At 39.8% G+C, this 18104-nt stretch overlaps 1 protein-coding gene across 1 annotated transcript in view; it reads right to left on the reverse strand.

Moving 5' to 3' along the window:
- KMO (kynurenine 3-monooxygenase) overlaps positions 1-18104 on the reverse strand; it is a 45521-nt gene that overhangs the window by 1461 nt on the left and 25956 nt on the right. Inside the window, exons 6-14 of the mRNA XM_058533917.1 lie at positions 14539-14626; positions 12948-13113; positions 8626-8697; positions 7683-7804; positions 5970-6117; positions 3999-4056; positions 1972-2054; positions 365-466; positions 225-284 (exon numbers count right to left, since the gene is read on the reverse strand). Of these exons, the coding sequence (XP_058389900.1) occupies positions 225-284; positions 365-466; positions 1972-2054; positions 3999-4056; positions 5970-6117; positions 7683-7804; positions 8626-8697; positions 12948-13113; positions 14539-14626 (899 nt within the window). The remainder of the gene's footprint in view (positions 1-224; positions 285-364; positions 467-1971; positions 2055-3998; positions 4057-5969; positions 6118-7682; positions 7805-8625; positions 8698-12947; positions 13114-14538; positions 14627-18104) is intronic.

The raw sequence follows: 18104 nt of genomic DNA on the forward strand, positions 1-18104 counted from the left end.
ATTTCTTTTTTGAATTTCTTCCCTTCAAAAGCTCTCTCTCTGCCTCTTCTTTGTAATTTTGTTCATCAGGCATTCTGCCCTCTATCCACCCAAGACATTTTTTATTTTCAGGCAAACCTTTGGTGTCTGTCACATCATGTCTGTATTTGCCTGAGGGAAACATGACCATAATACTATAAACTTCAACATATCAGATTAAAAATAAAAGTGTAATCTGTTCCAACCTTTCTTTGCCAATGCCAGCGCAGCACTGCCTCATGGTATCTTATTCTGGAAAAGGTGACCTGTAAGGAAGTTGACAAAGTATTCTTTAATGGCTAACCAGATGATTAAAATGAGGAAAAGTCTTAAATCCAGGTCTTACCATGGTATAGAGAGGGATAAAGGTGGATGGCATAATGGTGTGAAGAAGTCTCTCGATGTTCTTTCGGAAGATGAACCACCTTGAGTTGACATGTGCTCGCATCTGGAAAAATGTAAGAGTCTTATAGAATACCGTGAACTAAGTACCGTTATTTCTTGACTACACTTATTATTGCTTTTCATTCCCATTCATCACAAAGCCAGACACAAAGTGGTTAAATAAACTCATCCCCAGTCCTTTTTAGTAAATGTCGATGGTATAGGACATTGCCCTGAGAAGGAGGAGCGCTTGAACAAAACCTGTTAGGGAACTCTGTCTTGCTAAGGTGTCGATATGAGAACTCTATTTCAGCAAAGGGTTTGTTTAACCGGATCTGTGGATAGTCCGTGAGCCCAAAGTTTTGACTAATTTGCGTTGCTTCCTGGTTGGTTTTGAATATTATTTACGGCAAGAATGGTCTGTTTAAAGCTATGTTTGTCTTTTTTTTTTTTTTTTTGTGAGGAAGATCAGGCCTGAGCTAACATCCATGCCAATCCTCCTCTTTTTGCTGAGGAAGACCGGCTCTGAGCTAACATCTATTGCCAATCCTCCTCCTTTTTTTCCCCCAAAGCCCCAGTAGATAGTTGTATGTCATAGTTGCACATCCTTCTAGTTCCTGTATGTGGGATGCGGCCTCAGCATGACCGGAGAAGCGGTGCGTCGGTGCGCGCCCGGGGTCCAAACCCAGGCCACCAGCATCGGAGCGCGCGCACTTAACTGCTAAGACACGGGGCCGGCCCCGCTATGTTTGTCTTGACCTACTCCATATTCAGGGCAAATATTGTGTTGTAGCTGTCTTGTTTTTTAGGACACAGGCAAGATACATCAGTGAAGACTTGAAGTATCTTATAGAACTTCGTTCACCACCTATGAAACAATTCTGCTCAAGTTGAAGTCTACTTTCTTTCTTTCTGTCTTTGGGAGATGTAGAAAACAGCTACACTCTTTTCTTTAAATTTATCTTGTAAATTTTTTCGTTTGATTATTTAAAAACTATAACCATAACCATTTATCATGAGCTTTTCATCTGACTGGCTCAAAATGGAATTGTGTTCTTCTTCTGAGCATTAATCTTCTGACCATGAATTTCTTTGATATTACGTATTTTTTTCAGTGCTTAAGGCCACAAAGATAGCTGACAGTACTCTAAGTTTGTAGCTTATAATGTTAAGAGTGGAAAGGTCATTTAACATTTCTTAGATTTTCTAAATATGTTAACAAAATCAGTTATATTTTCATTAAAATAGCATATTACCAACTCTACTAAATATCTAAGGTTTGAACCTGTGAATTATAGGAGACCAAAACCAGATATTTTGTCATCTTTCTTCCCGCCTAATTGTCCCTGAAATGTAGAGAGATATGATGTATGTGGGTCATTGTCACCGTCTCTGTAGTCACAATCCACCCACGTGTAAGGAATGTTGTCTGTGTGTGTGTGTTCTTTTCATACCTATTCTTATGCGGCGTGCATGAGATGGGGCTGGAGCAAAGAAAAATTAAAGAAAAGAACGTTTGTTAGAATATTAGTGACTGATCTCGTGGAATAAGCCAAACTCTTCACTCACCTCTATGTAATTGTACATGGATAGGTCTGAAATTGCATGGTCATCTGGAATTCTAATTCTTGAGAATTCAGGAAGACACATACCTAGAAACCAAGTTAAATAATACATAATTTCCAGAACAGTTTACAAAAATGTGCTGGACTCTACAGGGGCCAAATTAAATGGTATATTCTCTACTAATGTTCTCTACCTTTTAAAACTATGGGTAACCAGGCTGGATGACTAGCAGTCTACGAACACTGAGCAATAACACACAGGCATTTCCTATGGTGATTAAATAAAAATTATGATAAAGTTAATATTATACACACTTGTTGACTAGTAAATCATTATTTTCCTTATTTCACAAATGGAAAGCAGTTCCTATAAATGACTATAAATGACCCCCAGTCCTGCTTAGAATTTGCTACTCTCCTTTTATTTCCCTTCCCACCCCATGCACATTTGTTTCCTTGTACCTAAGACATCTTATTAGCTTAAACATCAGCTCCCCCATTATTCTGTGAGCTCCCACAGGCAGAGACCATGTTTTATTCATGTTTGAAATCCTAACCTGGTATATATAAATACAGAATAAATATTTGGTAGATTAATGACTAACATCACTTTCACATGGCCAAACAACTCTAGTCATTAAGGATGCCATTTCTAAAGTCAGAGGATCTGGCTGCAAGTCCCAGCATCAACACTTCCTTGCTATATGACTCGGGGCAAGTTATTTAACCATCCTAAGCTTAAATTTCCTCGGCTGTAAAACAGGGACAAAAAATATTAGCTATGCCCCATGTTTTTTGATGAGGACCAAATGAAAAAGTGCATTAAAAAATAGCAAGATACCCAACACATGAAATGATCAATGGTGTTAGTTATTTATGTCTTAATTATTATTGTTTTAGCTTTGTCCTCTAGTAACCAAAACTAATGTTGACAGTGTGTTCTGATATATGAACCCTCCATCCACCTCCATCATCCTTATCACATGCAAACCACTCACACGAAGGCGAAGAGAGGAGGAGACAAAACGCCTCTGGATCTAAGCATCTGAGCGAGATGACTGAGAAGGAAAGGAAGAAAACCAGAACAAACTGGCCCTGGAACCTAGAATCTCATCAGATGCAGACACCACAGTGTCCAATGACTCCCGTACACCACAGCAAACAGTCCCTGTGAACTTCGCACCAGGCTTTTTTTAAAAAAGCTTTCCACAAATCACTTTATTTAATCTTCACCACAACTCTCTGAAGTTTGTACTCTTTATCCCCACTTTATAGATGGGGAATAAAAGAAAACCTGAAACTTTAAAAACAGGAAGTGACCTGCTCAAGGTCACAGAGCTAATCAGTTGGCCGGTCAGGACTAGAATCTGGATGTGAGTTGAAAGCCAGTTCACTGAGTCTATCCTTCCCCTGAAATGGGTTTAAATTCAGAAGTAGGCTTTGAGAGCAGGTGGTGCTGAGAAGCAGTAAAAGTGATCCAGTTCTCAGGCTACGTTTGCAATTGATTTTACAGATGAAAATTGTGGACGTTTAATTTAATTTCAGAATTACATCGAAAAATTTAAAACTTCAGTATTTGTAAAATTAAAATATTGGTGGAATCAATTTTAATCAAAAGGCAAAAAATGGAAGTATCAGACGCAACTTTTGACAAGGCAAAAAGCGAAAAAGCACTGGGGTTTCTAGAAGTGTTTCTGAGGACACGCTGGAGGGGACGCAGGCAGGGGTGCTACCTGGGTTGAAAGGGAGAGAAAGGAGCACATCTTGGCTAAACTTTGGTCCTCGGGACTTTTATCTTTGTGAGGATCATTGCGTAGACCTTCGCATACAAACCTTGAAAGAAAGTATGTTTCCCTGTCTGGGAGTAACTTGTCTGATACGGGCAACAACAGAGGCATAGGCTGTTAACAGAAAAATTTATAATCCCAAACAGGAACTATGTGTCATGGGTTTGCAATCATCCAGGATCAGACATAGGCCCACAATTAATCAGCAGGGCTAGTTCACATTCATTTGAGAAGTTTTACTTACTAAGGTCATTATTGAATTTATCCATTAACTCATCAAATACCAAGCAGTCTTCAAAGCCCTGAAATTTAAAAGAAATGGGAAAAAATAAACTGCAAATAATAAAATCTTCCTAGCAATTTTGAACAGATCTTCCACTGGTGAGTATAATTTATAAGATATTTACCTCAACCAGCACACACCAGTCCAGTAGTCACACTTGGCGTTGAATTATGATTATAAAGGACCATCAACTGTGTGCTTGGTGATTTTATCTTTGCCCAATTCATATATATATATTGATTATAACGATTTAGAATTTGATCAAAATTTTAAATTACGGTTGTAATTTTGAGAGATTCCATTGCTTCTTCAAGAAGCCAGGATAATTATATTGTTCCACCAGGAGTTTTAGAATCATATTTAAACTATTCAGGTCTTTAAGATTCACTTTTAGAGCAATCTAATGACAAGATTGGATTCTCATATTAATTTAGTTCCCATAAGCCAAGATTAAAGCAAATTCCAGTATCAAGAAGTCTACACAATGAGTAAGGTACTACGCAGTGGGGGAGAAGAAAAACAAAGCTGGGCTTTCCTGCTTTCTAGGAATTCAAACTATAGTTTTAGAGACAGTATAAAAATATGCAAAAGTGGGGCCAGCCCCATGGCACAAGTGGTTAAGTGCACGCACTCCCCTTCGGTGGCCTGGGGTTCGCTGGTTCGGATCCTGGGTGCACACTGATGCACCGCTTGTTAAGCCATGCTGTTGTAGCGGCGTCCCATATAAGTAGAGGAAGATGGGCACGGATGTTAGCCCAGGGCCAGTTTTCCTCACCAAAAAGAGGAGGATTGGCATTAGATGTTAGCTCAGGGCTGGTCTTCCTCACAAAAAAAAAAATATGTAAAAGTTGAAAGATTAGATATTTTTCACATCAATTATAGAGATTACATCTGAAGCAAATAAATTTACTTGTCAATTATACAAACTGCTAATGCTGTAGGAATTTAGAGATGAGAAATACTATATAGGGCTGAGATAATAACACTTTTAAATTCTTTATTTAAAGAATTCATTTACTCCCTGAGAATCTCTATGAAGTAGGAGCTATTAGAATCCCAATTTTAAAGATAAGGAAGTAAAAACAAGTTAGTTGTGCAAGAACATATTTTGATAAATCCTGTACCCAGGGTTTAAACCTAGGCCTTCTAATGCCATAGCTTGGGCACTTATCCACTACGCTAAAATTGATGTGTTCTTATGTTTTTATAAAACAAAATGTTTACCACTACTTTGTAGAAAAGATAATTGATTAGATTCACAGGCCATTTATACTTGGAATATATCCCAGTCACCAAAACAACATATGACTAATGACTATAAGTTAGTCATCATTAAGCTGTTAGTTATCAAACATATACATATGAAATAATTGTCTGCCTAGACAACTATTTTAGGATTCCTTGAAATTAATGTTTAATATTTGAACACTATTTCTTTTCTGAAATATTTTTTCTGGCTAGAATGGTAAAACTTCCATGAAAACAGTAGGATTCAATGTCTAATCTGTTTTATAGTTTTATTTAACCCTGTCAATTGTGTTTTCCTTCCTTTTGGAAAAGAAAAGTGTAGAAAAAAACATAATTTGGGATCTTTTTCTTCCTTTGAGCCTAATATATATACTCGCATAATCTCTAGAAAAAAATCTATTTTAAAAATTAAGTCTGGAATTGCTGATAGCCAAGTTTCCAAATTTCAAGCTATCACTACATTTTCCAACCAAACAGAATGCTATCTTATACTTTCTGCTTTTTTCTATGTTACATTACTGGATCAAGTAATCTAAGACTTGACTAGTTAGCTGGTATGATCGTTAAATACATTGTTTTCTCAGAGATTATATGGGGATAGCCTCAGACATGTTTTCTATTTAAGACTTTTTAGTTGAGACTGATCCAGAAAACTTTCAGGCACTTACCTGATAAAGAACTTACCGCATTCATTCCCTGCCCAAAAAAGGGCACTATGGCGTGAGCCGCATCTCCCATCAGCACACAGTGAGATTTCAAGTGAAAAGAAGAGCATTTTACAGATATCATGGGCTGGGCGGGCAACAGAAAGAAATCTTGTGCCAGGGCTTGCCTTCAGAGGAAAATAACCAGAATGTAAAGATGTTAAATTGGATATTAACTACTGTACAATTATTTTGGATTTACTGACTTTATGACCGTAGGATTTTATTGAAAAATATATAAGAACACCAGGAAGAAAACCGGAAAGGGAGAAACTGAAGTTTCTTCTAGTCCCCAAACTCCGTTGTTCTAATTACCTTCTTGGTTTGCAACAATGCTAATCACATCTGAAAAAGAACAAGTTTGGCTACCTTTGAAGAACTTGCACTATGTCTGTGTTATATGTCATAAAAATTCCATTATCGTGGACGTGGGTGGTGCAATTTTCAAATACATTGGTGTGTTTTGGGTTTTCATGGAAAAATTGGGATGCTGTTGTACATTTGATTATACCGCAACGAACCAAAATTAAAATTAACGTGAATGTATGTTTTTGGAAATGGACAATTGTATTCAAGCTGGCATTTGTCAAGCATCTACAGAGGTTTTAAGGAAGCTATAAGTAGAGAAACAGTACCTACACTCAAGGATATTAAATCTTCTTGGAGAGGCAAGAAATAGCCACAGAACAAGTTTAAAAAGTAAATAAAGGCTAAATTTTGGTGTGCAGAGATTTCCCTTCCGGGTTGGAGAAGGAGAGATCAGTACAGACGATTGAATTAGTCTGCAGGAAAGGACGAGAACTGATAATTTTCCAAGAAATGCTATGGGCTGGCAGTGGGCCATCCCTTTTACATAATTAGCTCATTTAATTTTCATAACAGCATTCTGATGCCCATCTTAAAGATGAAAAATCTGAGACTCAAAGAAACAAGGGGCAGAAGCAGTATTAAAATTTTCCTCCTTCTGCAGCATTGTGCTACCTCCATGAAGACATCATTGGAGGTAGGAAAGGAGCTGGATTCCAGGAGGGAGGGACAGGGGGAGCAGAGGCACTGAATGAGACCAAGTGACAGGGCCCATATGGAGGGCGATGTTGGCCAGATGGGCCAGAGGAGCCATGGGTCGTAAACCAGACAACTAATACAATTAGCTGTCAGTTTGGGGGAAACTTACATGTGCCACGCCCTGTGCTGAATGATTTATAGGCATGATCCCCCTTAGTCCTCACGACAACCCTTTGGGGCAGGTACTATTATCTATTGCCATTTTACTACGAGGTGTCTGAGACCGTAGGAAAGCTTACACAGCTAGGAAGTGGTGGACCTGAGCCTTGAGGCTGCCGCTGCACGTGCTGTGCCAAGGATTTGTGTGTCCAGCAGCGGAAGGAAGCTTAGTCACGTTCTGTGGCACACGCAGCCCCCAGCGGCCTGAGAGCCTGCACAGAACACATAAAGGCCTGGAGACGGTGGTGACCTGTCTTTCTCAGGGCAACTGGCCACGGCCTGGGGATTTCCTGGTTCCTGGTTGCAGCATAACATCCACTTAGACTTGACCAATATGGGCTTCCCATCCCCGTCACTGCAGGATCCGCCATTTTCCCCAAGACTGAAGTAAGGTGCATAATCTTTATCTGAATTTTGAATAATTCAAACCAATGGAGCAAAAGGTCCGACTGCACATCTCGAAACTTACTCTCCAATCAGAGGGATGGAATCTGGAAAGTACTTCTGGAAGAAAGCCAGCACGTCACTGCTAGTTAGAAGCTTTTCAAACTCTTCAAAGGGCATGAACAAAGTGCACGTGAAAGATTTGTTCTGTGGGAAGAAGAGGGACGGCGTGAGAGAACAGGCGATGGCAGCGCCAAAGTGGATCCCCAAATCGGCGGGGTTCTTGCTGTGGCCGAGGTGCCCCCAGGAGGAAGGTCCAGGCAGATGGGAAGGGCACTCTCGCTTTCTTCCCTCAACTCCCAAAGAGAAGTTATGCCAAGTCCCACGGATACTCTCCAGCTTCTCGGTGATTAAGAGAATTTCTACACCGTAAACTTCAGCCACTTTCACCCATCAAATGCTACGCTCCTTAGATTACTAATAGGTTGGTTGGATTGAATTTCTTCTCCCTTTCTTTCTCTAATGTTCTTTTTAAGATAGTATTAGGAGGCATTGGACCCCAGGACTGCTGGCAGGAGAAAGAAAAGGACCAACTAGCGAAATAGATAGCTATGTGTCTATAGCACAAAGGTCACTGGGTCTCCTGCAAGCACGGCCATGCTCTCTTTGGATGATATGGATCTCAATGTCCCACAGACCCCAAGGACTGGATGCACTGTCTAGTATAGAGCCTAAATCTCGTTGGCTTTATTTGGAGGCCAGTTCCTCCTACACTGCCGCAGGAGAGATGATGGTCAGGCACCACCAGCCATAAAGTCCCGTTGGTCATTCCAGTATGTTAAATCTCCGCAAGGTAAAGCATCGGCATTCCTTCAGGCTTTGCCTCAGTAATCCCAAAGTTTCAAAGTTACCATTACTAAAAAGACTAAACAATGACGTTAGGTATACACATACTATGTACAAAATTAAGTAAAGAAAAACATTAATTATAGATGCAAAATTACGGTTGATAAGAAATTCTATACTACCGTGTTAGGAAGTGCAATCATCATAAAGGTATTTCTAGGCCAAATATGCAGATAATTAGGTTCCATGGCATACTGCAGAGAAAAAGATATATATATGTTTGATTAGTGTATTAATACAGCACATGTATAAAACAAACTCTGCTTATGTTATAATTGTTTCCACAGCAATTGAAATCAGTGTCATACGCACAATGACATGCACATCTATTGCTGCATAAAGTAGAAGTCGTCTTAGAAAAGACTGTGCTCTGCCTGTATAAACTCAACCGTAGGTATGTTTTTGATACCAGGTATAATTCAAGATTTGAGAACTTGCTATAAGAAGACGTTCTTTCTCTCTCCTCCCTTTAGTTCCATACACACACACACACACACACACACACACACATGTATGTACATATATAGAATATATACACACACATAAAAACTATGTATGTGTGTGCATGTATATATATGTGTGTATAATATTTTTATACTTTATTTTTCACCTTATTTGGGGACTTATTCGTATGAACAGAAATGTCCTACATTTAAATTTCATGGCAAAGCAAAATTTTACAAACAAGCTTCTTATCATTTGTTTCCTACCACATAAATAGTGGAGAAAATTCTACAATGAAATAGCAGTCTGAGGAAGTATTGATTGCTTGAGCAGATCAATTGACCCAAAGACTCAGTTGACCCAAACCCTTGAGGTTCCCAAGGGTTTTATATACATAAGAATACGCAGGGGGCCGGCCCCATGGCTTAGCTGCTCCGCTGCTGGCGGCCTGGGTTCGCATCCCGGGCGTGCACCGACGCACCGCTTCTCCGGCCATGCTGAGGTGGCGTCCCACATACAGCAACTAGAAGGATGTGCAACTATGACATACAACTATCTACTGGGGCTTTGGGGAGAAAAGGGGGAAAAAAAGGAGGAGGATTGGCAATAGATGTTAGCTGAGAGCCAGTCTTCCTCAGCAAAAAGAGGAGGATTGGCATGGATGTTAGCTCAGGGCTGATCTTCCTCACAAAAAAAAAAAAAAAGAATATGCAATTGATTTTCCAATCATTCAACTATTAGTTGAAACTAAATAGTTTTCCAACTATTTGTATTACTTTTTGCGAATGGTTAGAGAACACTGACCACGTGTATATCTTACATGGTAAGAGGCACACAGAAAGCACAGCACAGTCTCCTCTCTCACATTTTCACACTGTTATAGTTATTTGTGTCTTAGGAGAAGAGCTTGTTCCTTCCTGGCTTTTCTATCCCCAGACCCTCAATGAAAGCCTAATACAGAGACATAGAAATGAATAAGTGCCTAACTCTCTGACCTCAAAGATCTTACAATGCAGTTGAATAGGCAAGATGTATACCGACGAAAAGCCAATAACTTCTCTTTAGCAACAATTCAAGAGGTAGAGAGACAACAAGTGATTTGGTGCCAAAGGAGAAGTATAGGAAATAAAAGCTGAGCAGGTAAGTAATTTGTGGGGCTGAAGTGGTTAAAACAAGAGACTTGTAGATTAGATGACAAGTGAAGGACATTGGCTTCTGGGTGGGGTGAACTTGCTGACAAAGTGGGGGCGGCATGAATGAGCACCGTGTTTTAGGTGGGTGGTAAGGAGACCAGCCTGGGTGAGGCCAATGTCCTTGCTTTTCCCTCTTGCTGTCTTTTGACCACTTCTATAATCTTTTTGAACTCCAAAAGATAAGGAAAGCAGAGAAGTGACAGCTGACCAATTTATCATTTCCTGTAATGGCAAAGGTTGAAACTGTTGATTAAAAACAGATCAGAAGAGGGGCCAGCCCCGTGGCGTAGCAGTTAAATGCACACGCTCTGCTGCTGGCCGCCCAGGTTTGGATCCCAGGCGCGGACCAACACAATGCTTGTCAAGCCATGCTGAGGTGGCGTCCCACATAAAGTGGAGGAAGATGGGCATGGATGTTAGCTCAGGGCCAATCTTCCCCAGCAAAAAGAGGAGGATCGGTATGGATGTTAGCTCAGAGCTGATCTTCCTCACAAAAAAAATAAATAAATAAATAAAAGAAATTAAAAAAAAAAACAGATTAGAAGATAATATATACCTCCTATCTTCACCATTGGCATAGGTAATGGTTTACACATTGTCTTGATATAGCAAGTGTGATACCAAAAACATTTTGATGTTCGTACATACTCTATGACCCTAAGAAACAACCCTTTTAGTTTCAGCTTCTTTATTACCAAGTCGTGCTCTCAATAGATCTCCTTACTCAACAGCTGTCCCTGGTCAGGGTCATTGTAATCCCCATTGGTCCTCTCACCGTAAGTCCCTCCACATGTAAAGTCTAAGCACAAACAGTTTACTTGCTGTGCAAAAGCAGCTTTACGATGAGCCTCCCATACAATTCCCAAAAGCACTCGTCTAATATCCACCCAATCCTTTCGCTCACCTCATCTCTCACCTGCACTCCAGGCATCAGAGATGGAGTGAAAGCCTCTGTTACATTAAAGAGAAGGAAGGAAGGAAGCAAAGAAGAAAGGAAGGAAGGAAAGAAGAAAGGAAGGAAGGGAGGGAGGGAGGGAGGGAAGGAGGGAGGGAGGAAGGAAGAGAGGGAGGGAGGAAGCAAAGAAGAAAGGAAGGAAAGAAGAAAGGAAGGAAGGAAGGGAGGGAGGGACGGAGGGAGGGAAGGAGGGAGGGAGGAAGGAAGAGAGGGAGGGAGGAAGGAAAGGCGAAAGGAAGGAAGAGAGGGAGGGAGGAAGGAAGGGAGGGAGGGAGGGAGGAAAGGAGGGAAATTTTCATAGGATTGTTTTTAGGCCATGTCAAAATATTCCCATGTCTGGGTCACATTGCTTTGTCAAGATAGTGTTTCTTTAAAAAGGTGAAAGGAGTGATTAAGCACATGTGTGTGGTGATGGATTGTAATTAGTCTTTGGTAATTACACACAGAATTAGTAATCCACACAGAAATTGAAATATAATGATGTACACCCGAAATTTATATAATGTTATAAATCAATGTTGCCACAATAAAAATTAATAAATAAGGGAGCCGGCCCGGTGGCGCAAGCGGTTGGGTGCGCGCGCTCCGCTGCGGCGGCCCGGGGTTCGCTGGTTCGGATCCCGGGCGCGCACCGACGCACGGCTTGGTGGGCCATGCTGTGGCGGCGTCTCATATAAAGTGGAGGAAGATGGGCACAGATGTTAGCCCAGGGCCGTCTTCCTCAGCAAAAAAAGAGGAGGATTGGCGGATGTTAGCACAGGGCTGATCTCCTCACAAAAAAAAAAAAAAAAAAAATTAATAAATAAGAAATAACAAATAAATTAAAAGTGAAGACTTTTCATAAACCACTGATCATTACTATTAAATATGAATGCCTAGAAAATAAATGGCTATCTTAAATCTGCATTAGAAGGCATGATTCCACTCAAGTCTGGAAAAATTTTTCGACAGAATCCTATTATCCTATAATCCAGAATTATCAGAACCTGAGCAAAGAGACTAGAACCCAGCTGAAAACATAAAATCAGCATAGAAGAATTAGTAAATACGTTTCTGACCAGGAAGAAGAAATAGAAAGACAGTGGAGGGTTAAAATATGGATTTAACTGGCTGATACAGTTTGGTATATACCTGGTGTATAGTACCACTATCCCAAATTGACTAGCTATTTTATAGAGATCTGAATTTCAGTTAGATAGATTAAATCAGTATTTTAAAAACGGATATTTGATATCATCAAGTATTTAACTAATGCTGTTTACTTATCCTTACTTATAAGCCAAGATCCTTATTCGTTCTGTTGGTATTTGAATTTTCCTTAATAAGTTCCTGCATTTATTTGCTTAAGACAATATAAAATACATGTACCACGTATTTGCCTCAGGCCTCATATGGCTTAACATGGGAACCAGGGAATGAGAAAAACTCAATGGAAATTTCTTTGCAACAACTTACTCTTCACTTTATTTAATAATTATTATTTGATTTAATCACAAGAACTCGAGATTGTTAGTCCCAGGACTGATTCTTAATCCATTTTTTACACCCAAGAGAAAATAGAAAAATGACATTATCATGTAAGACAAATCCCCCGGGTGTTTCCAGTAGGGCAGTTGGAATTCCTGTTTTTCTTTCCTACTCAGGAATGCATATCAAAAGGTAAGGGAGTGAGAGCAATATTATTAATGGATACTTGTACCCCAATTTATTACTAATTACCAAGTACTTGTGGCAGACCTCACAACTGACCAAGACATGCTATAGAGAACAAGTGCTCTAGACTACACTTCTGCACTAGAATATTGGGGAGGGGAGGGCTATGGAAAGAAGATGAGAAAGTGGAAGGACTTACATCCCCATCCTTAGGTGGAATGGTCAATTCCATGTACCCATGAGGAATGTATTGCTGGCTGTAATCAAAGCGGGGTTTCTTCATGAGGTGAGTTCTGACAGTTGAATAGGCTCCATCACATCCTACAATGAGGTCACAAGTGACATCTTTGGGAACTTTGTCAGATCTGAAAAATAAAATGAACCATCAAAAAAAAAGTCTAGTGGTGAAAATAATGATATACCTCCACTTGGGTATAAAAAGTAGACACTCAATGGGGCCACTACTCACTTTTGCATATGTGACTTAGAGCTTTGAGTCGAAGCTATAAAATGAAGATGGTAACACTCATCCCAATCGTGGGTTTGCTTATGAGAATGAGAGTAACACACAACCACACTGATTAATGAAGACATGCCAGGCCATGGAAGTGTGACTAAGAGTTGACTTCCCTGCCAGAAGGAAGAGAATCTTGAAAAGAAGACAGTGTTCCAAGCACAGGGAATGTATGATCAAGCGCAGGGATGTGACCAGGATTTTCTAGGAGCAATGTGGTTGGCTTGAGCAGAGGGGATTAGGAGACAAGCTTAAGGAAAGAAAATACAACGTGGGGAGGGAAAGGCAGGAGGAGAAAAGAGGGTTTTGAATTTTAAGACAAAGGTTTAAATACATTATTCTGGCAAAAGAGAGAAAATCATTTTTTTTTCCACTGGGGAGATGATGTATGAAGAGCGGTAATTTAAGAAAATTCATTTGGCAGTGGACGAACTGAAGAGGAGGCAGAATGCAGAAGGGAGGGGGAACAAGGTGACTGCATAGCTTACATGTGCAGGGGTGAGAGCCCGGGGACTGTGGTGCTCAGGAAGAAGGAGATATGGGCTCTGAGACCTACAAGGAGTAAGAAGGACTGGGGATGTTCATAGGTTCAGTGGGAGAAAATAGGGAAAAGATCTCATCAAGAATGATTCTATTTGGGTAACAGTCCTAGGGAGGTCAGGAGAGGGACATGCTTGGAGAGAAATAGATGATCAAGGTTTTAGATGTGATTGAGATCATGGGAAGACATACTCATGAAAGTGCTTAATGGGAAATGAACATTGATTGGGACTGAAATGAGGATTGAGAATGAAGATACGTCAAGGCCTGGGCTAACTAAAGAGGTTCATTTTAGAGATGTGAATTTACAAGTGGTGGCTGAATGGAGTGAAAATACATGACATAGCCAGAGACTGGAACATGAGGGTTGGAACTTCAGAGGAAATAGAGGCAGCCACGGAGAGGCAGACAAATAGCATCTAGAAAGAGGAGAAGCAAGGCCGTGGAGGGTCCTCTGTTTCAAGGGAGGAGAGGGTTTGAAACAGACCATGGTGGCTGGTGTCTGATACTGTAGGAGGGTGAGCGAGCATGAGAATCAAGAAGAATCCCGGGTGTTGGTATTCAGAAGGCATCTAGGGCCTTTTTTCAATCTAAAATTCTTTGAATCTAGAAACTATTTGAATGACCCTTTTAGTAATCATTTAACTCTTTCAAAAGAGCCAAAGAACAAAGTTTACAGATAAAACTCTCCACTCCAACCCTTCACCCTGACGTCAAAAGGCTGACGGGCAGTTACCCAAGCACTGTGAGCATTCCTTCCTCGGGATTACATTTCAACAGCCGGTGACCAAAGTGCACCTTTGCATTGGGGTATTTCTCAACAGCTGAGGAAACAAAGGAAGAAAACAAATGGACATGAAATTCCAATCTTTATTTCGCTTAATCAAATCGAAGTATTAATCGTTTTCTGAGAACAATGTGATAGAGCAATTTATTCTTAACATTGTAAAAATGAACTAGTGAAAATGGTAATTTGACAACTCTTCAGCAAATGTTCCGAGATAATTTGGTAGTAAAACAATTGAATGAAAATCAGCTATTCTCATCTAAAAACAGAAAGAAAAAAATCCAACGAATTCCATTACGCAAATTCTTACGTAATTGTTAGCACATAAGAAAGAAGCAGAAATATTTCAATCACATATTTTAAAAGTTGCCTCCAATTTAAGGCTTTATTTGTGATTGGAAATATTTAGCCAAACTTCTTTTCTCATACTATACTTGACTATCTCTTTTTAGCAAGTCTTCTAGACTTCTGACTCAAGTGGTCACAGATATTGATTATTATTAATTCTTTTTATAATCAAACACTGAAACACTTAGGGGAAAAAGTGAGTAAGAAGATTTGAAACTTTTCAATAAATAGAATCAGATTATTTTAGTGCTTTTTTGTTCTGCCTGCTATCAATCTATAGAATTTAGTGAATTGCATTTTCTGAATTATTATTCATGTTCTTGTCAGAAAAGTAAAATATGTTTCTTATTCCTATTAATTCTTGTGCATAGATCTATAATTACTGGCTATTAGTTGTTTTTAAAGTTACAAATCAGAATGTAGGTGTTAGACCTGGAATAGACTGCAGAGATTATTTAGTTCAAAACCCCTTCATCTTATGAAGGGAGTAACATGATCCTGGAAGAAAAAGTAAAAATGCCTGGAATCACAAAAAGTGAAAAATTGGGGAAAAATAAGCCAGATATTCTGACTTCCAACTCAATATTTCTGTCTGTACTTCTCTCTCCTTTTCGTCTGGGGTTTCGTCATCTTTTGTTCTGTTTTGCTTGAATTTGACTTGGGGTTTGAAGATTTTAAGATTCTTGGCTATGAGATTGGAAATTTTAGAACATTGAAATCCAAGAGACCCCAAACCTAAGACTTATCTATGTATAGGAAATCTTTTGGCAAATAACTTTGGAGAAATTGGAGTTTACCTGAACCACTAAGGGTATCTTTTACAAACACAAAATGTGTTTGTGGAATCAATTTTATTATTTTATTTTTTATTTTCTTCTTAAATGTATACTAGTTAATCCCCAAGAATTTTCCACAGAGTGCTAGTCCTGGGATATGCTCCCTAAAAAAACTGTTCTGTGGTCAAAGCCATTAAAGAAATGTGAATACTCTGACCCTCCTGGCTGCGCTGTCTTGGTCACCAGGCACAAGAGGCTCTTGCTTGAGTGCTTGAAATGTGACAAGTCTGAATGGAGATGTATTGCGTGCATCGGATGTTGACAACTTATTAAGAAAAAAATATATATATGTATAAAAGAATGAAAATGTCTCATGAATAACTGTCATATTGATTCCACGTTGAAATGATAATATTTTGGATATATTAGGTTAAAACATACTACTAAAATTAATTTCACCTGTTTCTTTCTAGGTTTTTGAGTGTGGTTGATATAAAATTTAAAATTACACATGTGGGGGCCGGCCCCATGGTGTAGCAGTTAAGTGTGCGCACTCTGCTGCTGGCAGCCCGGGTTTGGATCCCGGGCGCGCACCGATGCACCACTTGTCAAGCCATGCTGTGGCGCGTCCCATATAAAGTGGAGGAAGATGGGCATGGATGTTAGCCCAGGGCCAGTCTTCTTCAGCAAAAAGAGGAGGATTGGCATGGATGTTAGCTCAGGGCTGATCTTCCTCACAAAAGAAAAAAAAAAAAGTCACATGTGGCTGGCGTTTGTGGTTCCATCGTGGACAGTGCTGCTCTAGATCTGCAATGCAGACTAGTGGAATAAAGGCCCTGAGAAGTACTGTAAGAAAAGACTTTTAGAACTTGTTCAATGCAGGACTTACCGAACTCACTTGACCTCATGTCCTTTTTCTGTTTTGCTTAACAATTATTAACATCCCACAGAATAGTGAACCATGAAACAATACTACATGAAATGCTGATGCAGGGAAGTGATTTAGTTACAATGTTGCAGAGGGGAGGCTTGTTCAGTCAGGAGGAATGAGCATGTATAATTGATCAAGTATGTGGAATGGGCAGCTCACACATTTGGCGCTGTGCAAAGGAATAAAGAATGTTACACTGCCAAAGAAAGTTCAGGAGTCAAGAGACCTAGCATTCATTTTATTGACCTACTTATAGCATTTATGAAGTTGTATGCTGTGCAGCACATTCCTAATGAAAAATAGTTATGGGAGCTTGTGATCTGTACACCAAGATTGGATCTTCCTCATGTTTTAGCTCCTTTGTATTAGCAGATGTTTCATATATAATACTGGAGGCAGTGACTGTAGTAGTTAAAGGCACGGACTTTAGAGTAAACAGACTCAAGTTCCAATCCAGATTCTCCCACTTATTAACAGTGTGACCTATTACACAGTGGAGCTCCCTAAGCCTCTTCCACCATCTGTACAACTGAGATGAAAATAATTCCCACTTCACATAGTTGCTGGGAGGGTTATATAAATTGATGCCTATAGAGGACTTAACATAGTGCCTGGTGCCTCGCTGAATGTTTGCTCCTATTTCTGTCTTGATAAATTCAGAGGATGCTAAAAAGAGACTGTCTTAGGTCAGCTATACTACTTTTTTAAAAAGTTGTTTTGTGGTTTATTTATTTTCTTAAGATCATGAATATATCTAGCAACGTAGCCACACCCCACCCGTCTACCCATCCAAAAGACAGTTTTACAAATATAAGCAAAGAAATGGAACTAAGAAGAATACTAAGCCCTATTTCCTAAGTCTCTGGTGAATCAACTAGAGTGACTTTCCCCAGGACCCCCTTTCCCAGTCAATTCAATTTCATTCAATTCATCACACATATTGCAAACTCCCTCTGGGTAGAGGACAGTGGAGGAACACAGAGAAATCACATGGAACCTCTGCTCTCCAAAGATCAGAGACTGCTGGATGGCATCAAGAGGGATTGAGTCAAAAGATAGTAGAAATACTCAAGTGGAATGTTCTGCAGGGAATGAATCTGTTTAGTACAAATGCAGAAGGGGAGAAAAAACTATTGTGATCTAGGCCTACCTGGGATATGATTGGATTTGTTATCCAAGCTACAAGTTTAATTAGCAATCCAGTGGCTTTTCCGTTAATGAGTAGGCCCTTTTAGCAACTCAAATTAGAAATGTCAGTGTTATATTTTACACCTTCCTCTTTTTCAACGCCCTACACCCTCTGTCTGTTTGGTATCCTACAAACATCGTGAATCTACACCCTCTCCTCCAACCACAGCTTGAGTCCAGGGCCTCGTTTTACACCCAGGGCTTATTGCAATACTCTGAAGACTGCAGCCCTCTGTCAGCCTCCACACTACTGCTTTTCATCTTTCTGAAAT

Source organism: Diceros bicornis, chromosome 38, assembly GCF_020826845.1.
Source record: "Diceros bicornis minor isolate mBicDic1 chromosome 38, mDicBic1.mat.cur, whole genome shotgun sequence".
In the NCBI taxonomy this organism is placed as follows: domain Eukaryota; kingdom Metazoa; phylum Chordata; class Mammalia; order Perissodactyla; family Rhinocerotidae; genus Diceros; species Diceros bicornis.